The 24237-nt window shown below is 47.1% G+C and overlaps 1 protein-coding gene across 1 annotated transcript in view; it reads right to left on the bottom strand.

The window, feature by feature from the left end:
- The window catches only part of LOC134969044 (mucin-2-like), a 695488-nt gene that overhangs the window by 162206 nt on the left and 509045 nt on the right, over positions 1-24237 (bottom strand). The window contains exon 32 of the mRNA XM_063944753.1: positions 22391-22422. Coding sequence (XP_063800823.1) covers positions 22391-22422 — 32 coding nt within the window. The remainder of the gene's footprint in view (positions 1-22390; positions 22423-24237) is intronic.

Genomic DNA, 24237 nt, shown 5'->3' with positions numbered 1-24237 from the left:
CAGCCCGTCCATAATTGTATATACCACCTAACCGTGGTTTTTTTTTCTTTCTTTATACATACATACTAGTTACGAGTATACTATCTCTTTATCAACCAGTCTATATATTAGCAGCAGACACAGTACAGTGCGGTAGTTCACGGCTGTGGCTACCTCTGTGTCGGCACTCGGCAGCCCGTCCATAATTGTATATACCACCTAACCGTGGTTTTTTTTTCTTTCTTTATACATACATACTAGTTACGAGTATACTATCTCTTTATCAACCAGTCTATATATTAGCAGCAGACACAGTACAGTGCTGTAGTTCACGGCTGTGGCTACCTCTGTGTCGGCACTCGTCAGCCCGTCCATAATTGTATATACCACCTAACCGTGGTTTTTTTTTCTTTCTTTATACATACATACTAGTTACGAGTATACTATCTCTTTATCAACCAGTCTATATATTAGCAGCAGACACAGTACAGTGCGGTAGTTCACGGCTGTGGCTACCTCTGTGTCGGCACTCGGCAGCCCGTCCATAATTGTATATACCACCTAACCGTGGTTTTTTTTTCTTTCTTTATACATACATACTAGTTACGAGTATACTATCTCTTTATCAACCAGTCTATATATTAGCAGCAGACACAGTACAGTGCGGTAGTTCACGGCTGTGGCTACCTCTGTGTCGGCACTCGGCAGCCCGTCCATAATTGTATATACCACCTAACCGTGGTTTTTTTTTCTTTCTTTATACATACATACTAGTTACGAGTATACTATCTCTTTATCAACCAGTCTATATATTAGCAGCAGACACAGTACAGTGCGGTAGTTCACGGCTGTGGCTACCTCTGTGTCGGCACTCGGCAGCCCGTCCATAATTGTATACTAGTATCCAATCCATCCATCTCCATTGTTTACCTGAGGTGCCTTTTAGTTGTGCCTATTAAAATATGGAGAACAAAAATGTTGAGGTTCCAAAATTAGGGAAAGATCAAGATCCACTTCCACCTCGTGCTGAAGCTGCTGCCACTAGTCATGGCCGAGACGATGAAATGCCAGCAACGTCGTCTGCCAAGGCCGATGCCCAATGTCATAGTACAGAGCATGTCAAATCCAAAACACCAAATATCAGTAAAAAAAGGACTCCAAAACCTAAAATAAAATTGTCGGAGGAGAAGCGTAAACTTGCCAATATGCCATTTACCACACGGAGTGGCAAGGAACGGCTGAGGCCCTGGCCTATGTTCATGGCTAGTGGTTCAGCTTCACATGAGGATGGAAGCACTCAGCCTCTCGCTAGAAAAATGAAAAGACTCAAGCTGGCAAAAGCAGCACAGCAAAGAACTGTGCATTCTTCGAAATCCCGAATCCACAAGGAGAGTCCAATTGTGTCGGTTGCGATGCCTGACCTTCCCAACACTGGACGTGAAGAGCATGCGCCTTCCACCATTTGCACACCCCCTGCAAGTGCTGGAAGGAGCACCCGCAGTCCAGTTCCTGATAGTCAGATTGAAGATGTCAGTGTTGAAGTACACCAGGATGAGGAGGATTTGGGTGTTGCTGGCGCTGGGGAGGAAATTGACCAGGAGGATTCTGATGGTGAGGTGGTTTGTTTAAGTCAGGCACCCGGGGAGACACCTGTTGTCCGTGGGAGGAATATGGCCGTTGACATGCCAGGTGAAAATACCAAAAAAATCAGCTCTTCGGTGTGGAGGTATTTCACCAGAAATGCGGACAACAGGTGTCAAGCCGTGTGTTCCCTTTGTCAAGCTGTAATAAGTAGGGGTAAGGACGTTAACCACCTCGGAACATCCTCCCTTATACGTCACCTGCAGCGCATTCATAATAAGTCAGTGACAAGTTCAAAAACTTTGGGTGACAGCGGAAGCAGTCCACTGACCAGTAAATCCCTTCCTCTTGTAACCAAGCTCACGCAAACCACCCCACCAACTCCCTCAGTGTCAATTTCCTCCTTCCCCAGGAATGCCAATAGTCCTGCAGGCCATGTCACTGGCAATTCTGACGAGTCCTCTCCTGCCTGGGATTCCTCCGATGCATCCTTGCGTGTAACGCCTACTGCTGCTGGCGCTGCTGTTGTTGCCGCTGGGAGTCGATGGTCATCCCAGAGGGGAAGTCGTAAGCCCACTTGTACTACTTCCAGTAAGCAATTGACTGTTCAACAGTCCTTTGCGAGGAAGATGAAATATCACAGCAGTCATCCTACTGCAAAGCGGATAACTGAGTCCTTGACAACTATGTTGGTGTTAGACGTGCGTCCGGTATCCGCCGTTAGTTCACAGGGAACTAGACAATTTATTGAGGCAGTGTGCCCCCGTTACCAAATACCATCTTGGTTCCACTTCTCTAGGCAGGCGATACCGAGAATGTACACGGACGTCAGAAAAAGACTCACCAGTGTCCTAAAAAATGCAGTTGTACCCAATGTCCACTTAACCACGGACATGTGGACAAGTGGAGCAGGGCAGGGTCAGGACTATATGACTGTGACAGCCCACTGGGTAGATGTATGGACTCCCGCCGCAAGAACAGCAGCGGCGGCACCAGTAGCAGCATCTCGCAAACGCCAACTCTTTCCTAGGCAGGCTACGCTTTGTATCACCGCTTTCCAGAATACGCACACAGCTGAAAACCTCTTACGGCAACTGAGGAAGATCATCGCGGAATGGCTTACCCCAATTGGACTCTCCTGTGGATTTGTGGCATCGGACAACGCCAGCAATATTGTGTGTGCATTAAATATGGGCAAATTCCAGCACGTCCCATGTTTTGCACATACCTTGAATTTGGTGGTGCAGAATTTTTTAAAAAACGACAGGGGCGTGCAAGAGATGCTGTCGGTGGCCAGAAAAATTGCGGGACACTTTCGGCGTACAGGCACCACGTACAGAAGACTGGAGCACCACCAAAAACTACTGAACCTGCCCTGCCATCATCTGAAGCAAGAAGTGGTAACGAGGTGGAATTCAACCCTCTATATGCTTCAGAGGTTGGAGGAGCAGCAAAAGGCCATTCAAGCCTATACAATTGAGCACGATATAGTAGGTGGAATGCACCTGTCTCAAGTGCAGTGGAGAATGATTTCAACGTTGTGCAAGGTTCTGATGCCCTTTGAACTTGCCACACGTGAAGTCAGTTCAGACACTGCCAGCCTGAGTCAGGTCATTCCCCTCATCAGGCTTTTGCAGAAGAAGCTGGAGGCATTGAAGAAGGAGCTAAAAGGGAGCGATTCCGCTAGGCATGTGGGACTTGTGGATGCAGCCCTTAATTCGCTTAACAAGGATTCACGGGTGGTCAATCTGTTGAAATCAGAGCACTACATTTTGGCCACCGTGCTCGATCCTAGATTTAAAGCCTACCTTGGATCTCTCTTTCCGGCAGACACAGGTCTGCTGGGGTTGAAAGACCTGCTGGTGACAAAATTGTCAAGTCAAGCGGAACGCGACCTGTCAACATCTCCTCCTTCACATTCTCCCGCAACTGGGGGTGCGAGGAAAAGGCTCAGAATTCCGAGCCCACCCACTGGCGGTGATGCAGGGCAGTCTGGAGCGACTGCTGATGCTGACATCTGGTCCGGACTGAAGGACCTGACAACGATTACGGACATGTCGTCTACTGTCACTGCATATGATTCTCTCAACATTGATAGAATGGTGGAGGATTATATGAGTGACCGCATCCAAGTAGGCACGTCACACAGTCCGTACTTATACTGGCAGGAAAAAGAGGCAATTTGGAGGCCCTTGCACAAACTGGCTTTATTCTACCTAAGTTGCCCTCCCACAAGTGTGTACTCCGAAAGAGTGTTTAGTGCCGCCGCTCACCTTGTCAGCAATCGGCGTACGAGGTTACATCCAGAAAATGTGGAGAAGATGATGTTCATTAAAATGAATTATAATCAATTCCTCCGCGGAGACATTGACCAGCAGCAATTGCCTCCACAAAGTACACAGGGAGCTGAGATGGTGGATTCCAGTGGGGACGAATTGATAATCTGTGAGGAGGGGGATGTACACGGTGATATATCGGAGGGTGAAGATGAGGTGGACATCTTGCCTCTGTAGAGCCAGTTTGTGCAAGGAGAGATTAATTGCTTCTTTTTTGGGGGGGGTCCAAACCAACCCGTCATATCAGTCACAGTCGTGTGGCAGACCCTGTCACTGAAATGATGGGTTGGTTAAAGTGTGCATGTCCTGTTTTGTTTATACAACATAAGGGTGGGTGGGAGGGCCCAAGGACAATTCCATCTTGCACCTCTTTTTTCTTTTCTTTTTCTTTGCATCATGTGCTGATTGGGGAGGGTTTTTTGGAAGGGACATCCTGCGTGACACTGCAGTGCCACTCCTAGATGGGCCCGGTGTTTGTGTCGGCCACTAGGGTCGCTAATCTTACTCACACAGTCAGCTACCTCATTGCGCCTCTTTTTTTCTTTGCGTCATGTGCTGTTTGGGGAGGGTTTTTTGGAAGGGACATCCTGCGTGACACTGCAGTGCCACTCCTAGATGGGCCCGGTGTTTGTGTCGGCCACTAGGGTCGCTAATCTTACTCACACAGCTACCTCATTGCGCCTCTTTTTTTCTTTGCGTCATGTGCTGTTTGGGGAGGGTTTTTTGGAAGGGACATCCTGCGTGACACTGCAGTGCCACTCCTAGATGGGCCCGGTGTTTGTGTCGGCCACTAGGGTCGCTTATCTTACTCACACAGCGACCTCGGTGCAAATTTTAGGACTAAAAATAATATTGTGAGGTGTGAGGTATTCAGAATAGACTGAAAATGAGTGTAAATTATGGTTTTTGAGGTTAATAATACTTTGGGATCAAAATGACCCCCAAATTCTATGATTTAAGCTGTTTTTTAGTGTTTTTTGAAAAAAACACCCGAATCCAAAACACACCCGAATCCGACAAAAAAAATTCGGTGAGGTTTTGCCAAAACGCGTTCGAACCCAAAACACGGCCGCGGAACCGAACCCAAAACCAAAACACAAAACCCGAAAAATTTCAGGCGCTCATCTCTAATGTGTACAAACAACCATGTTTGACTGATGGTCTATTGATTCGTATTTGAGTGGACGGCAGTGTATCTCAATACAAATTGGCCCAAATCTGCCGAGACTTGTGTTTAGTAAATTTATTAGTTGCATTTTCGTATGAAAATGCAATATCGATTCAAATCGGGAACTTAGTAAATTTCCACCAGTATGTCGCAATTCCAATAAAATGGATGGATCCAACCAGTGACAAAAAAAAGAGAAAAAACACATTTAGTGCAGATAGTCTGAAGAAAAACTGTTGAAATTTAATATGTAAAAGTAGGATTTTCATACATCAAACAAAATTCAGAATAAAATTCCAGAGCAATAGTAATGGTGTAAATGAACCTTACCATGGGGGTAATTCAGATCTTTTTCGCTAGGCTGCGTTTTTTGCTGTTATGCGTTCAGAAATCGCCGCCTACAGGGGGAGTGTATTTTCGCTGTGCAAGTGTGCGATGCTATGTGTATGGCGAGCTGCTAAAATTCTGTGTGTGCAGTGTCTGCGCAGCCCAGGACTTACTCTTCCAGTGTGTTAGAATCAGGCTGACCGGGGCCGGAGCTGACGTCAGACACCCTCCCTGAAAACACTTCGGCATGCCTGCTTTTTCCCGGACACTCCCAGTAAATGCTCAGTTGCCACCCACAAACGGCCTCTTCCTGTCAATCACCTTGTGAACGCCCGTGCGATCGGTTTTTCAAATGCAGCCTGTAGCATGGCAGTTAGGAGCGGGTTGGCTTGTACTTTATCTCCAACCACTTTATCTCTCTACATGATTAAGTTCATATGCCTCTTTATATCTGCCCACTTTATCTCTCTCCAAAGCTTAAGGCCGTATTCACGGGCAGATGTGGGAGAGATGTGTGCTGAGCGAACCGCTCAGCACCCCCCCCCCCCCCCCCCGCTCAGCACACCATGATGTTTGGGGGGAGATGGGGAGGGGGGGGGGGGCTAGATTGAGCCTGCATGGCAGATCTAGCACCAGCGATAGCGATGCGCGGGTAACGCTGTGGGGGGCACACACGGAGAGATCATTCTTAAAATATAAGCAATCTAGTCAGATTGCTTAGATTTTAGGTTGGGATCGCTCCGTGAGTACCTCCTTTACACTGTTGAAGCCTGGGGGATAATCATTATTACTTACCTGGAATATCTGTTAATCAGGATAGATTTCCTGACTCTGGGGGTAATTCTGAGTTGATCGCAGCAGCAAGTTTGTTAGCAATTGGGAAAACCATGTGCACTGCAGGGGGAGCAGATATAACATTTGCAGTGCAAACCGTAGATAAGCCTGATGAGGCGGCCAGATCGGAATGTGAAGGTACGCATCACTGATATCCAGAGACACTTGGAATTCCCCCTCCTTCAGACCTGAGATTCCCGCTCTCAGACACTCCATTTTGTTGAGCTGATGAGGTGGGACTGGAACAATGACCAAAGTCTGTACCAGTTTTTGGATGGATACTGTAAAGTTGTACTTGCTTTTTGTGAAACTGGCAAGCCTGATTTGAAGAATCTGTGAGGTGAGAGCTCTTGAAACTCCAGTCTGTAGCCCTGGGAAATAAGAACTATGACCCAGGGATCATGTCACGAACTTGCCCAGATCTGACTGGAGAATTGTAATCGGGCTCCCACCTGACAGCCTTCCAGGCATTGCGGTCCACCTCTGGATTTGCCCTTGAACTTGGGCGTCCGAAAGGACTGTAACTGAGAAACTGAATAAGTCTTCTTGGTTGGGTGAGCTGCGTAAGGAAGAGACATAGACTTACCCACAGCAGCTGTGGAGATCCATTTGTCTAGTTCATAGGTTCTCAAACTCGGTCCTCAGGACCCCACACAGTGCATGTTTTGCAGGTAACCCAGCAGGTGCACTGGTGTTTTAATTACTCACTGACACATTTTAAAAGGTCCGCAGGTGGAGCTAATTATTTCACTTGTGATTCTGTGAGGAGACCTGCAAAACATGCACTGTGTGGGGTCCTGAGGACTGAGTTTGAGAACCTGTGGTCTAGTTCATCTCCAAACAAGGCCTCTCCTGTGAATGGTAGGCCTTCCACGCATTTCCTGGGGTCCGCGTCAGCAGTCCACTGGTGTAGCCACAAGCCCCTGCGTGCCGACACTGCCATAGCAGTTGTGCGTGCGTTAAGCACGCCTATTTCCTTTATGGCTTCCACCGTAAAGTTCACAGAGTCCTGTATATGCTGCAGGAGTAAGACAACATCCCCCCCAGATAAGGAATCTAACCCCTCAATTAGGTTACCTGACCATTTAGCAATGGCTTTAGTGATCCACGCACATGCAATAGTGGGTCTTTGGGCAACCCCAGCAGCTGTGTACAATGATTTGAGTGTAGTCTCAATTCTACGATCAGCCATGTCTTTCAGGGAGGCTGCACCAGGAACAGGCAATACAATTTTACGTGACAGCCTAGAGACTGATGCGTCCACTTTCGGTGGATTTTCACATTTTTTCCTAACCTCCAGGGGAAAAGGAAAAGATGAGAGCAACCTCTTAGGGATCTGAAACTTCTTATCAGGATTTATCCATGATTCTTCAAACAGGGTATTCAATTCCTTTGACGTAGGACATTTGACTGAGGACTTATTTTTTACATTAAATATAAGATTCCTCACACTCCTCTGACACCTTATCAGGAATATGCAGAACATCTCTGATAGCCTCTATAAGAGCCTCTATTCCCTGTGACAGAGTAGCATCCCCCCCCCTCTCCAAATCCACCTCGCCCTCCTCCATGTCTGATCCGTCAGCATCAGGGTCAGACTGCAGGATGTGGGCCAGAAATAGATTTTGCGGTCAAATGGGAGGGGATTGAGACGCTGTTTTGGGGACTGAGTCTCTGTTCATAACTCATCCACAGTCTGTTTTAAGTATTGAGTCTCTTTCGCATTGCGGGACAATTTTGTAGAAAGAGTTGAGATCATTCCCTTAAGAGAATTTACCCATTCTGGTGCAGCCCCGCTAGCCTGTGAACCCTGAGTACCCAGTAGTGAGCCCCCTGGTGAAGAGGAACACTCCGCTGTACAAGAAACACACTCTTTGCCTGACATAATGTAATGTGACAGCACACACACACAGGAAAAGGTTAAGCACAATTAACCCACAAAGAGCCCTTCAGGTAGACACAGAGCTGTTTGGAGCCAGCCCAAACCACGCCCTTATCGCTAATGCCAAGCTTAACCGGCTCGCAGACTAAATACCCTGACAGGGGACCTAGTACTCTAATAGTTGCTCCCCCCTGCTATGACCCCCTGGTACTGCTGAGGTAAACTGGAGTCACACTGGAGGAGCTGCATGTCCCTGTCCTGTCAGCGTCTGTGTCCACTGCAGAGAGAAAATGGCGCTGGTGAGCTGCTGGTTCCTCTCATTGTGAAGCCCCGCCCCTTCAATGGCGCACGGTCTTCCCACTTTTTTTATACTGGCTGAGGAATCTGGTGCTTAAAATGGAGAGAACCGTTTTAAGACTGTTGTGCCAGTATGGGTACTGTGTACAGTGTGCGGGGTGTGCTGCGGGACTGTACGCTCGCCGTGGTGGGGCTTGCAAATAGGTCCCTCAGGAGCTCAGTGTCCTGTCAGCGGAGAACGGGACCATTAACCCTTCAAGAGGTTGGGCCGTTCCATGAAGCCCTGCCTGAAAATAACAAACATAGAAAATAAATGCAGTAAACTCTTCAGGAGCTTCCTTCAGTGTGACCGGCTCCTCCGTTCACATTTTCTAAACTGAGTCTGGTAGGAGGGGCATAGAGGGAGGAGACTGCCCACACTATCAAATTCTTAAAGTGCCCATGGCTCCTAGTCGACCCGTCTATACCCTATGGTACTAAATGGACCCCAGTATCCTCTAGGACGTAAGAGAAACAGGGTTCTCTGCCAAACAAACAGGGTCCCTTAATTATCTTGTTTCTTTCTGTTTGAAAGCTAAGGTCTGTGATTTGTCAATTTTCTGGGCAGTTTTATGGACTTTGGTTCTTATGCAGGTAGGACTTAAGTGATCCAACAAGTAGTTTCCCGATAGTCGGGAAACTCTGCATGTGCAGGACCCATTCTGCTTATGTGCAGAATGGGTACTGTGATCGCATTGTAGTAATGCGAATGCCTCTGCCTGATTGACAGGCAGAGGTGTCCTGTGGAGGGATAGGGGCAGGGGCGTGTTTTACCCATTTTTTGGAAGTGGTGAGGCCAAGGACTGCATCGCGAGATGTAGTTTCCTTGGCCTTGAAAGCCACCCTGAGGAATGGCTTACAGTCATTAGGTTGACAAGACTTAGGTTGACAGTCATTAGGTCGACCACTATTGGTCGAAATGCTCTAGGTCGACATAGTCATTAGGTCGACATGAACAATGTCGACATGGAAAGGGTCGACAGAGTTTTTCCCCTTTTTTCTTCATTTTTTGAGCTTTTTCATACTTTATGATCCACGTGGACTACAATTGTGAACGGTAACCTGTGCTGAGTGCAGCGGTAGCGGAGCGAGGCACCATGCCCGAAGCATGGCAAGTGAAGCGAGCCATACGAGGGGACACGGTGCACTAATTGGGGTTCCCCGTCACTTTACAAAGAAAACGACACCAAAAAAACTTTAAAAAAAAAACCTCATGTCGACCTTTTTCCATGTCGACCTTGTTCATGGGCATGGACTAGGCACCAAATACAGTGGCATCATGTAACTCCCTATAGTCCACCAAGAACAGGGTGCCTCCACATTTCTTTGGGACTAATACCACTAGGAGAACCCAAGCACTCTGAAACTTTTGAATCAAACCTAGCTGAAACATCTGATCAATTTCCTTTCTTACTGCTTTCAGCACTTCTAGGGAAGTACGATATGCTGTCTGTCTGAGGGTGTCTGCTGACCTGTGTTAAACTGATGTGTGACCAAGGGGTAAATTTACAAAGATGGGAGTTCTATTTAAGATGGAATGTTGCCCATAGCAACCAATCACATTCCAGATATTGTATTCTAGAAGGTGCTAGATAAATGAGAAGTAGAATCTAATTGGTTGCTATGGGCAACATCCCATCTTAAATAGAACTTCCATCTTAGTAAATTTACACCCAAGTGTGTTTTCCCAGGCTTCCCTGTGAAATGGTACTGGTAGGGCTGTAGCGTGTCAGCTAGCTGTTCTAACTGCACCTCAGATAGCTCCTCACTGCAGAGGACATCTACCAGGGATCCCCTGTCTTTAGCAGCAGCTGCCAGATCTTTCAAAGGGTTGGGTTCCTGTTCATTTTCAGGCAAGCTACATACAGCTAACACATAAGTTCCCCTGACATGCTAAGTTTTAAGTATGTTTATGTGGCACACCTTTTGCCTTTTACACCCCTCCTCCTTGGCAACTACATAATTTACATAATTGATGGACTCTACTATGGTGTAGGGGCCCTCCCAGGCAGGCTGTAACTTATTCTGCCACAGAAGTATCAGAATCAGGATCCTTTGCTCAACCTCAAAAGATCCACTGTCTTACGCTGCAGCCATACCACAGTTTTTGTTTTGATGTGCAGCCTTCAGGGTGCTCTGTGCCATTCCCATTAGGGACTGCAATTTCACTCTAAATTGCACCTCAGAGTGTACCACTGACATTTCAGGGGTGATCAATTTTCCTTCCCACTCTTCCCTAATCAAATCCAAGGGGCTGCACTCCCGATGCCCATATAGGAGTTAAAAGTGTGAGAAGCTAGAGGATTCCTGAGGTACCTTATACTCTACAAAGAGGAGGTGTGGCAGGAACATAACCCAGGCTCTTCTCTGGGACTCCACAAAAGTCCACAACATTTGTTTCAAGGTGCTATGAAAGCAATCACATAATCTATTTGTCTGCTGAGATGATGAGGCAGTCCACTTGCATCTTTTTACAGAGACTCTGCATGAAGTTAGACATAAAGTGTTCAGTTAACATTTCCTTTGGGAACACCACCCTGGAGAAAATGGTTATAAGGGCATCAGTCACCTTGTCTGCATGAATGGAAGAGAGGGCTACAGCTTCTGGTTTCCAGGTAGCATAATCCACCACAGTCAGACTCTTTCTCAGAGCTACTGGGGATAGCTACAGTAGGATCCTCAAAATATCTACTGCAACCTATTCAAATGGTTCTGACATGACTGGCAAAGGAACGAGATGGGCCCAAACCACATCACAAGACTTCCCTACTACTGTAAATGGCATGCATGGCATGAGCAACAGAGTTGGCTACATCAGCTTCCATGTCTGGCCAGAAAAAAATTGTGTCTCAAACAAGTTTTGGTTCTTTTAACCTCAAAGTGTCCTGATAAGGAAATTTCATGTGCTATCTTCAGCAACCTTTCTCTATACTGTAGGTCTTGGGGACAACCAGCTGTCTGCTAGGACCCTCCTCTTCATGTGCATCTAGGACATTTTGCTCATGAAATAAAAGTCCAGCATAAAAAAATCCTTTCTAATTTCCCTTCTAGGCCTGCTTGGCTGATCCACCCTTTCGCAGCTGCTAAGCTAGGGTCAGTTTGCTGTTCGATTTGAATGCACCAATTCTGACTAGCTGATCAGTGTGGGTAAGCAAAGCAGGATATGGTCCACCCGCCCCCAAAATAGTATCTGAACTTCTACAGGGAGGAAGGGGGTAGAGGGAGATTAGTTTCTAGTGAGCCACCGCCTACGTTTGCAGGGTTTAATGCACAGCCCTTCTGTGCTGCGGCTCTGTTCATTACTGCTAAAAATAAGATTTTACTTACCGATAAATCTATTTCTCGTAGTCTGTAGTGGATGCTGGGACTCCGTCAGGACCATGGGGATTAGCGGCTCCGCAGGAGACAGGGCACAAAAATAAAAGCTTTAGGACTAGGTGGTGTGCACTGGCTCCTCCCCCTATGACCCTCCTCCAAGCCTCAGTTAGGATACTGTGCCCGGACGAGCGTACACAATAAGGAAGGATTTTGAATCCCGGGTAAGACTCATACCAGCCACACCAATCACACCGTACAACTTGTGATCTGAACCCAGTTAACAGTATGACAAACGTAGGAGCCTCTGAACAGACGGCTCACAACAATAACAACCCGATTTTTCTGTAACAATAACTATGTACAAGTATTGCAGACAATCCACACTTGGGATGGGCGCCCAGCATCCACTACAGACTACGAGAAATAGATTTATCGGTAAGTAAAATCTTATTTTCTCTGACGTCCTAGTGGATGCTGGGACTCCGTCAGGACCATGGGGATTATACCAAAGCTCCCAAACGGGCGGGAGAGTGCGGATGACTCTGCAGCACCGAATGAGAGAACTCCAGGTCCTCTTTAGCCAGGGTATCAAATTTGTAGAATTTTACAAACGTGTTCTCCCCCGACCACGTAGCTGCTCGGCAGAGTTGTAATGCCGAGACCCCTCGGGCAGCCGCCCAAGATGAGCCCACCTTCCTTGTGGAATGGGCCTTGATAGATTTAGGCTGTGGCAGGCCTGCCACAGAATGTGCAAGTTGAATTGTGCTACAAATCCAACGAGCAATCGTCTGCTTAGAAGCAGGAGCACCCAGCTTGTTGGGTGCATACAGTATAAACAGCGAGTCAGATTTTCTGACTCCAGCCGTCCTTGAAATATATATTTTCAATGCCCTGACAACGTCCAGCAACTTGGAATCCTCCAAATCGCTAGTAGCCGCAGGCACCACAATAGGCTGGTTCAGGTGAAACGCTGAAACCACCTTAGGCAGAAACTGAGGACGCGTCCGCAGTTCTGCCCTGTCCGAATGGAAAATCAGATATGGGCATTTATACGATAAAGCCGCCAATTCTGACACTCTCCTGGCTGAAGCCAGGGCCAGTAGCATGGTTACTTTCCATGTAAGATATTTCAAATCCACCGATTTGAGTGGCTCAAACCAATGGGATTTGAGAAAATCCAAAACTACATTAAGATCCCACGGAGCCACTGGGGGCACAACCGGGGGCTGTATATGTAGTACTCCTTTTACAAAAGTCTGGACTTCAGGAACTGAAGCCAATTCTTTCTGGAAGAAAATCGACAGGGCCGAAATTTGAACCTTAATGGACCCTAATTTGAGGCCCATAGACAATCCTGTTTGCAGGAAATGTAGGAATCGACCCAGTTGAAATTCCTCCGTCGGGGCCTTCCTGGCCTCACACCACGCAACATATTTTCTCCAAATGCGGTGATAATGTTGTGCAGTCACCTCCTTCCTGGCTTTTACCAGGGTAGGGATGACCTCTTCCGGAATGCCTTTTTCCCTTAGAATTCGGCGTTCAACCGCCATGCCGTCAAACGCAGCCGCGGTAAGTCTTGGAATAGACACGGTCCCTGCTGAAGCAGGTCCCGTCTTAGAGGTAGAGGCCACGGATCTTCCGTGAGCATCTCCTGAAGTTCCGGGTACCAAGTTCTTCTTGGCCAATCCGGAGCCACGAGTATCGTTCTTACTCCCCTTTGCCGTATAATTCTCAGTACTTTTGGTATGAGAGGCAGAGGAGGAAACACATACACTGACTGGAACACCCACGGTGTTACCAGAGCGTCCACAGCTATTGCCTGAGGGTCTCTTGACCTGGCGCAATACCTGTCCAGTTTTTTGTTGAGGCGGGACGCCATCATATCCACCTTTGGTTTTTCCCAACGGTTCACAATCATGTGGAAGACTTCTGGATGAAGTCCCCACTCTCCCGGGTGTAGATCGTGTCTGCTGAGGAAGTCCGCTTCCCAGTTGTCCACTCCCGGAATGAACACTGCTGACAGTGCTATCACATGATCTTCCGCCCAGCGAAGAATCCTTGCAGCTTCTGCCATTGCCCTCCTGCTTCTTGTGCCGCCCTGTCTGTTTACGTGGGCGACTGCCGTGATGTTGTCCGACTGGATCAACACCGGCTGACCCTGAAGCAGGGGTTTTGCCAGGCTTAGAGCATTGTAAATCGCTCTTAGCTCCAGTATATTTATGTGAAGAGACATCTCCAGGCTTGACCACACTCCCTGGAAGTTTCTTCCCTGTGTGACCGCTCCCCAGCCTCTCAGACTGGCATCCGTGGTCACCAGGACCCAGTCCTGTATGCCGAATCTGCGGCCCTCTAACAGATGAGCACTCTGCAACCACCACAGAAGAGACACCCTTGTCCGTGGAGACAAAGTTATCCGCTGATGCATCTGCAGATGCGATTCGGACCATTTGTCCAGCAGATCCCACTGAAAAGTTCGTGCGTGGAATCTGCCGAATGGAATCGCTTCGTAAGAAGCCACCATTTTTCCCAGGACTCTTGTGCATTGATGCACAGACACTTTTCCTGGTTTTAGGAGGTTCCTGACAAGTTCGGATAACTCCCTGGCTTTCTCCTCCGGAAGAAACACCTTTTTCTGAACCGTGTCCAGAATCATTCCCAGGAACAGCAGACGTGTCGTCGGGGTCAATTGAGATTTTGGAAAATTCAGAATCCACCCGTGCTGTTGCAGCACTACTTGGGTTAGTGCTACTACGTCCCCCAGCTGTTCTCTGGACCTTGCCCTTATCAGGAGATCGTCCAAGTAAGGGATAATTAATACGCCTTTTCTTTGCAGAAGAAACATCATTTCGGCCATTACCTTGGTAAAGACCCGAGGTGCCGTGGACAATCCAAACGGCAGCGTCTGAAACTGATAATGACAGTTTTGCACCACGAACCTGAGGTACCCTTGATGTGAAGGGCAAATTGGGACATGCAGGTAAGCATCCTTGATGTCCAGGGACACCATAAAGTCCCCTTCTTCCAGATTCGCTATCACTGCTCTGAGTGACTCCATCTTGAACTTGAATTTTTGTATGTACAGGTTCAAAGATTTCAGATTTAGAATAGGTCTTACCGAGCCGTCCGGCTTCGGTACCACAAATAGTGTGGAATAATACCCCTTTCCCTGTTGTAGGAGGGGTACCTTGACTATCACCTGCTGAGAATACAGCTTGTGAATGGCTTCCAATACCGTCGCCCTGTCTGAGGGAGACGTTGGCAGAGCAGACTTTAGGAACCGGCGAGGGGGAGACTTCTCGAATTCCAACCTGTAACCCTGAGATACTACCTGCAGGATCCAGGGGTCCACCTGTGAGTGAGCCCACTGTGCGCTGAAATTCTTGAGTCGACCCCCCACCGCCCCTGAGTCCGCTTGTAAAGCCCCAACGTCATGCTGAGGGCTTTGCAGAAGCCGGGGAGGGCTTCTGCTCCTGGGAGGGAGCTGCTTGGTGCACTCTCTTACCCTTTCCTTTGCCTCGGGGAAGATATGACTGTCCTTTTGCCCCTTGTTCTTATAGGAACGAAAGGACTGCGGCTGAAAAGACGGTGTCTTTTTCTGTTGGGAGGGGACCTAAGGTAAAAAGGTGGATTTCCCGGCTGTTGCCGTGGCCACCAAATCCGATAGACCGACCCCAAATAAATTCCTCCCCTTTATACGGCAATACTTCCATATGCCGTTTGGAATCCGCATCACCTGACCACTGTCGCGTCCATAAACTTCTTCTGGCAGATATGGACATCGCACTTACTCTCGATGCCAGAGTGCAAATATCCCTCTGAGCATCTCGCATATAAAGAAAAGCATCCTTTAATTGCTCTATAGTCAATAAAATACTGTCCCTATCCAGGGTATCAATATTTTCAGTCAGGGAATCCGACCAAACCACCCCAGCACTGCACATCCATGCAGAGGCGATGGCTGGTCGCAGTATAACACCAGTATGAGTGTATATACTTTTCAGGGTAGTTTCCAGCCTCCTATCAGCTGGATCCTTGAGGGCGGCCGTTTCAGGAGACGGTAACGCCACTTGTTTTGATAAGCGTGTGAGTGCCTTATCCACCCTAGGGGGTGTTTCCCAGCGCGCCCTAACCTCTGGCGGGAAAGGATATAATGCCAATAACTTCTTTGAAATTAGCAGTTTTCTATCGGGGTTAACCCACGCTTCATCACACACTTCATTCAATTCCTCTGATTCAGGAAAAACTACAGGTAGTTTTTTCAGACCCCACATAATACCCCTTTTTGTGGTACTTGCAGTATCAGAGATATGCAAAGCCTCCTTCATTGCCGTGATCATATAACGTGTGGCCCTACTGGAAAATACGTTTGTTTCTTCACCGTCGACACTAGATTCGGTGTCCGTGTCTGGGTCTGTGTCGACCGACTGAGGTAAAGGGCGTTTTTGACATTATCACGTAATTCCATAAACAAAGCCATCCATTCCGGTGTCGACTCCCTAGGGCGTGACATCACCATTACCGGCAATTGCTCCGCCTCCACATCAGCATCGTCCTCATACATGTCGACACACACGTACCGACACACAGCAGACACACAGGGAATGCTCTTATCGAAGACAGGACCCCACTAGCTCTTTGGGGAGACAGAGGGAGAGTTTGCCAGCACACACCCAAGCGCTATAAATATATAGGAACAACCCTACAGAAGTGTTGTTTCCTTTATAGCAGCTTAATATATCAATATCGCCAAAAAAGTGCCCCCCCTCTCTGTTTTTTTACCCTGTTTCTGTAGTGCAGTGCAGGGGAGAGTCCTGGGAGCCTTCCTCGCAGCGGAGCTGTGCAGGAAAATGGCGCTGTGTGCTGAGGAGATAGGCCCCGCCCCCTATTTCGGCGGGCTCTTCTCCCGGTGTTTGTGAGACCTGGCAGGGGTTAAATACATCCATATAGCCCCAGGGGCTATATGTGATGTATTTTTAGCCAGAACAAGGTATTATCATTGCTGCCCAGGGCGCCCCCCCCCAGCGCCCTGCACCCTCAGTGACCGCTGGTGTGAAGTGTGCTGACAACAATGGCGCACAGCTGCAGTGCTGTGCGCTACCTCATGAAGACTGAAAAGTCTTCTGCCGCCGGTTTCTGGACCTCTTCACTTTTCGGCATCTGCAAGGGGGTCGGCGGCGCGGCTCCGGGACCGGACTCCATGGCTGGGCCTGTGTTCGATCCCTCTGGAGCTAATGGTGTCCAGTAGCCTAAGAAGCCAATCCATCCTGCACGCAGGTGAGTTCACTTCTTCTCCCCTAAGTCCCTCGTTGCAGTGAGCCTGTTGCCAGCAGGACTCACTGAAAATAAAAAACCTAATAACTTTTTCTAAGCAGCTCTTTAGGAGAGCCACCTAGATTGCACCCTGCTCGGACGGGCACAAAAACCTAACTGAGGCTTGGAGGAGGGTCATAGGGGGAGGAGCCAGTGCACACCACCTAGTCCTAAAGCTTTTATTTTTGTGCCCTGTCTCCTGCGGAGCCGCTAATCCCCATGGTCCTGACGGAGTCCCAGCATCCACTAGGACGTCAGAGAAACAGGGGTTGCATTGGACACCTTATTGAATACAGTATTCACCAATCCCCTGATAATGGTGCATCTTCAATATTATCTGCTAACTGAACACCACATAGCTTTTTATTATGACATGCATTTTGACTGACTAGATTCTGCAAGGAGTTATATTCTAAAGCAGAAACATTACCATCATTATTAACATCAGGTATTATATTTTGCACTTATGCTGTGCTGGTCAACAGGGGTCACCTGAGGAAAAGCAGGTTTAGCTTGTATCATATCATGACATAACTTCCCAGATCAGTCCCCAACAGTACTGTGGCAGGTAAATTGTTTAGCAACCCTATGTCATTTCCAACTCCCTAATCGAGATACACTCGGGCCATAGGCACTACAGGGTGCACCCTACCCACTCCCCACACAGCAATAGTCTTCCCTGGGATAATCTTCTCTGGGGACCACTAGTGCTGAATGTACGAGAGTCAGGTCCACATCTGTGTCCAATAACCCAAGTGCAACTTGGTGTCCTACCTGACTGCTCTTGGATAATTGAGTCCTTGAGTTTGGCATATTCTGTCACCTCCACCCCCTCAAACCACTGATGGAATAGGTTTGTCAACTGAGCTACAACTCCAGAATATGTATCAGAGGCACTATGTGGTAAGCCTCTGAATTTCTCTCTGTATGCCTCAGGAGTGATATTGAAATGCTTCAACAAAGCTTGGTTAACAGCAGTATAATTGCCATCCAGTTCCTGGAGATGGTCAGCAATCACTTCCAAAATGCTCTGTCTCATTCCAGGGGTTAAATAGCTTGCCCACTGACTGGGGTCCTGTGCAATCTGTCCTCAAGTCCTTTCAAAGACCCTGAAGAATGTATCAAATTCACCATCCTTCTTCAGTACCGGGAACTGGTCATACCTAGGTCTGTTCGTACTTGGGACTCTGACTGCAGACTGACTGTTGAGCCTAGCTAGCTCTAGCTGGTATAGGCACCCAGCCTGTTATTCCTCTCTGGTAGCCTCATGTTCTATAGCTGCTTGGCGTTCTGCATGGAACTTTTGTACCAGCTGCAGTGGTAACACATTGTCTGTATCCTTCACATATTTGAGGGCAGTCTGCAAGTACTATACTTAATACTTATCCAAGTCAATATTGTCACTAGGACTAGTAGAGTAATCTGACCACTGCCTAGTATCTGTGGCAGAGCGTCAAGTGTCAGATGGTCCTCTGACCTGGAACTGGTGTTTGCCTGCATCTGGATATTCAGACATTGTGGATATCACATTTTGCCAAATAAAATATCAAGAAAAACAAGAGAAAAAAGGGGGAAGGGGGTGTACAGAATGCACAACACTATGGGGGTTATTTGCACCTAGATCTGCATCCATCTGTTCATATGCTGGGGGCTGCCCAGCACAGGGCAAGGCCACCCAGCATGTGTGATGAGCTGCCCTGTGATGCATTTGCAATTTAATTGTGAACGTATCAATTTGAGGTTGACATCTTTCTGTGCAGCCTGACTTTGCTGGCAGACGGTCCAGCTTAATTTTTTTCCTCAGAGGCTGCATGTACCTTTAGGCAGCCACCCCCGAAAATGGTCAGGACACACCTGCGTTGTCCAGACCAAGCCCGCAAAACCCTGCATTAAATTCCCCTCCCTCCCCCAAAAGCCGCCGCTGTCAATCACTTTGCAGCCGCATGGTGAAGGGTCACTCACTATGGCCAGTGCTCGTGCGCAGACCCGATGGACAGGCCTGCTGCATGCAAACGCAGCAGCTGCATCTATCTCTGAATAAGGCCCTATGGGGGTTATTGAAGTTTGTTAACAAACCCAAAAAGTTAGCAACTGGGTAAAACCAGGGTTTAATATATCATAATCTTTGCGCGTAATTCTCTGGTAAATTCCAGTGTAGAATCTCTCAGGACTCACACAACATAAATTCACTTAAGTTTTTTTATAAAAAAAAAAAAATAGCCCACTGCTCGCCACCAAGTTGTCGAGACTGGCTAGCCAATTCTTCAGATACTGTACATCAATCTGAAAACTGCCACCAGTGACTTACAGTATGGTTACTTCAGTACGTGTAGTTAATTAGGCAAGGTAACTGCCACCAGGAAGAGGAATTCAGTGAAAAGACACTAGGTAGCCCTTAGCTTATACCTACCTACTGAATTATTAATATTTCAACAAAACAGGTAGCATGAACAACACAGGCACAAGCTCAGTAAGAATCAGAGAATATGCTACATTAACCACTTAACTGACAAAATGTTATTTCCCAAAACCGCTCAGAAATTGTCATGTTTTTTTTAGGAGTGAATTAGATATAGAACATGTATTTAATCTTATCCAGAATGATTTTATTTTGCAAAAAAATAGTTTTTTATTTTGAACATCGGTTGACACCAGCGGAACTATTGCGACCATCGCGACATTCATTTTTGACAGCCACCAGGTACACAGGAGGCACTTGGGGGGTTAATTTCCACTTCTCCAGCGACTGCTATTGTCTGCAGACGCCGGATGGTGGGCCCTGCCGTGCTAACTGATCAGCAGTGATCATCATCACGGCCAACACTGGAGGGAAATGCAGGGATGCCAAGGGACCTCCGAGTCCCCTGAGAGCAGCAGCAGCAAATTTAATTTCCCTGCAGCTGCACACACTGTCTATCTGACTGGTCACATCCTGTGCAACCAGGTCAAATAAAGCACTTTCTGGAGTGGACACATCTGATACGACCATGCCAGGCAAGTAGTTAAAGGTGTATTTAATCTGAAAAAATATTTCCAAAGCTTAATTAGCAAAACACTTAATAAGAATAATATACAGGTTACGATTGTGGTAATTTCAGAAAAAAATAATAATAATAATGTTTCAGAAATCCTGAACTTACTACAAAGTCCTTAGGTTTCTGTTGTGGTAGGTTTTGCAAAGGCAGGAGATAATGGGGGTCATTCCGAGTTGATCGCACGTAGCAACTTTTTGCTGCTTGTGCAATCAACTAGACGCCGCCTATGGGGGAGTGTATTTTAGCATAGCAGGGCTTAGATTGCTTGTGCAGCCCTGCTATGCTAAAAAAAGTTTTGTGCAGAACAAGAGTAGCCCTGCACCTACTTACCCAGTGCGATGGATCCAGCGATGAAGGTCCCGGAATTGACGTCAGACATCCACCCTCCAAGTGCCTGGCCATGCCTGCATTCAGATCTCCACGTATCTGTGCTGGTCGTTGCCGCACAAGTACAAAAGCATTGCACAGCATTGATGCTTCTGTACTTTAGGAGTAGCTCCCTGCCAGCGCAGCTCCTGCTCGTCGCTGTGAGGGTCGAAGTGGCTGCGTGTGATATCACGCAGCCACTGCGGCCCGCCACCCCAATGGTCCAGGCATGCCTGCGTTGTCCGGACCGCGCCCCCTAAATGGTGACCAAACACCACTGGTCCACCGCCTCCCGCCCAGCGACTGCCTCTGCCTGTCAATCAGGCAGAGGTGATCGCAGGGCTGAGACAGCCGTTGCCTATCTGGCATGCACCGGCGCACTGTGATGCTGGCGCATGTGTAGTTCAGACCTGATCGGCTGCTGTGTGAAAACGCTCAGCAGCGATCAGGTCTGTATTAGGACCATTGTCATCTAGTGAGCTAAACAGTTGAATTCCCCCCATAAATGTGAGGAGCTGTGTTAGTCTTTTATTATATAGGATAGTTTTTGTAGAATTCGTGGTAATACTTTAAAAAAACTGGGAGTGGAACTGAGTTTGTTAAATAATTAGTATTGAATGTTTATTTATTGACTTTTAATTTTAGAACCATTAAAAACTTATCCTGAGCTGGTCCTTTGTCAAATAGTTATGTTTTATCAATTTAGAGGGGTTAGAATTCCCGCTGCTAAAGACGGTTTTGGTATACAATCTGGGTTGTCGGGATGCCGCATCCCAACATTGAAGATCCCAACATCAGAGGGGGTAAGCATTTTTACCCCCCTCCCCAACTCTAACCCTCAGGGGCTGGCAGCTAGAGCTAACTCTCCTCTAATGCCTAACCCTAACCCCCTAGTGCCTAATACTCCCGGGCCCTAACCCTAATAGTGACCCTGATACTTACCTTCAGGATGTCGGCTGTTGGTCTTTTGGTACCAGTCTCCCGAGTGGTGTTGGGATTCCACGTCGATCACATGATCGCCGGCATCCTGTCCATCGGGATGCAAAATGCATCCCCCACAGACAGAACCAACTTTTTTTTAATACAGCCTGCAGACTTTCATGCTCTGTTTCTATAAAGCGTTTTTATTATTTATATAGGGCCCACATAATTCTGCAGTGCCTTACCATGTCTCGTTTTTGGTGGGGCAGTCCACGTTTTTCCCGCAGTTTCCCGCGGGGTTGGGCAGTTGGGAGACCATCTCTCACTTGCTGCTCTGCGTAGCAGAGCAGTGTAAATAAATGCTGTGAGCATGCATGCAGTGTCTATTCACTGGCAGAGAGGTAAAGGGGCATGGCCAGCAGCTCAGAGCAATTGCGGAACTTGCCATGAGGTCCCGCCACCTTGGCATGAAACCACACTCCTTATTGTGAGGCCACGACCCTTAGTTTTGGGCGCACTCCTCTGGTGCAAAAAGATGTCCATCCTTGGACATTCTCAAATTTGGGAGGCATAGCTTTACAGTCGCAGAGTATTTTGCAGTCTATATTCTCTACCATTTGCACACACACAAATATACATTAGGTTCTTTTTTTGTCAGGAACCAACTAATCTACTAGAATGTTTTTGAATTGTGGGAGGAATCCTACACAACACAGGGAGAACATACAAACTCCACATTTAGCTATAGTGCAAGTTGAATCCAAAACCTCAGTGCTATGAGGCAGTAACACTAACCACTATACCAGCTGTGCTTGATTGTTTACAATGTTATTTTACACTAATTATGCATACAGCATAAATTTAATGATATCGAGTACTGTACCATTAAAACTTTATAACACATCTTAAATAAAAAACTTTATACATATTTCCATACTGTATTTTTATTACTTTTTTTATAAGCAATAAATATTATAACAATAATGAAAAAACATACCTTATATTGTCGTCCACTACTTGCCAAACAAGCTATATAATCAAAATAGATAAAAAAATTAAAAATTACAAACAAATAAATCACTGCAACATCTTTGTTCATTAATGTTCTAAGACATTTGTAAAACACAGGAGTAACTTTACAAATGAACCATAAAAATACAATGGGATTTTGTTAGCAGTTGGGCAAAACCATGTGCACTGCAGGGGGGGGCAGATATAACATGTGCAGAGAGAGTTAGATTTGGGTGGGTGTGTTCAATCTGCAATCTAAATTGCAGTGTAAAAATAAAGCAGCCAGTATTTACCCTGCACAGAAACAAAATAACCCACCCACATCTAACTCTCTCTGCACATGTTATATCTGCCTCCCCTGCAGTGCACATGGTTTTGCCCAACTGCTAAAAACTTTCCTGCTGCGATCAACTTGGAATTGCCCCCAATGTTGCTTATGTTTCCTCATGAGAGTTATGTACAAAATACAAATGTCTGTACTAGGCTTTCACTAGGAATTGCTTCTGTGATGGCACAGCAAAGTCAGGTATTAGCTGCATTTTATATAAGAACTGGTATTCGGATGACAGATTAACATGGTCAAGATACACAGTCAATAGGCTGATACAATATAGTCGACATGCATTAGAATGACAGGATCAAAAGGTCGACGGTTAAAAGTAGACAGTGCTTAAGGTTGACAGTAAAAAAGGTCAACAGGTTCAAAAAGTTTTTTTCACATATTTTTCAACTTTTGTTTGATTTGCCATTCACCTGGGCTACGATTGTGAACAGTAAACTGTGCCGTGTGCAGTGGTAACAGAATGAGGGACCTTGACCGAAGCGTGGTGAGTGAAATAAGCCTGCGAGGGTCTACATTTGCTATAACTGGGTTACATATCATGAAACATAGAAAACATAGGTATGCCGACGTTAAGAATATTAGTATGCCAGGGAGGGTTAGGGTTAAGGCCCATACACACTAAACGAGTCCCAATGTATGTCACACAGAACCCCTTCAATATGGTCCTACCTCCCTCCCCAGTATGCCCCACAGTGACCCCACCCCTAGGGCCCATGAGTACTCCGTGGCTTGCGTTGCTGTCTCTTCTTCAAACCTTCTGGCTCTGTGTTCTGCGTGTACACAGCTCAGAGCAGCTCCCGAGTCCCCTCATCAGCGTCGCTCCCTTCCCCGCTGGCATCGGTAAGTGTGTATGCAATATCGGCGTCAGCAGGGACTCGTTAAGTGTGTATGGGCCTTGACCCTTACCCTCCCTGGCAAACTAATATTCTGAACGTCGGCATACCATACGCAGGGATGCATCTGCAGCATGGCTATCGTTAACGAGGATCTGCCTCGTCTGTACATGGGAGAGGGTTGGTAATGATGCACGGGAGCGCGCAAAGTTAATGACACTGAGTGTACATACTTGATGAGATTGTAAAAGATCTCGCTCATATTGGCCCTTCTGAGAGATATCTTTTACATTCTCGTCTAGTGTGTATGGGTCTTTAGGCTTAGGCTGTGGGGGGCGGGGTTAGGGGAAGAGGAAGGGGTAGGGTTAATTAATTTCATACAAAATGTTGGCATTATAGTGGTTGGAATGCCGTTGTTGGTATATATGGGATGTGGTAATGGTGAGCTTGCAGGTTAGGGGGTGATAGAGTGAAGCTCTTCCTAGAGTGCAGAGAGACCTTGCACCGACCCTGCAGTCTGTACCCTCCTTGGCTGATGACAGGTTGATTTTGCTGTATAAATGTTTGTCACATTAAAAAAAGCAGAAAACGCACAAAATCACTTTCTGATTTTCACCCCCTATTACATTCCCTCCCTGAAATCTGCCCAGTCACATG

Source organism: Pseudophryne corroboree, chromosome 11 (genome assembly GCF_028390025.1).
Source record: "Pseudophryne corroboree isolate aPseCor3 chromosome 11, aPseCor3.hap2, whole genome shotgun sequence".
Lineage (NCBI taxonomy): Eukaryota > Metazoa > Chordata > Amphibia > Anura > Myobatrachidae > Pseudophryne > Pseudophryne corroboree.
The sequence above is the reverse complement of the archived record's forward strand: the minus strand, read 5'-3'. Positions and strand labels throughout refer to the sequence as shown.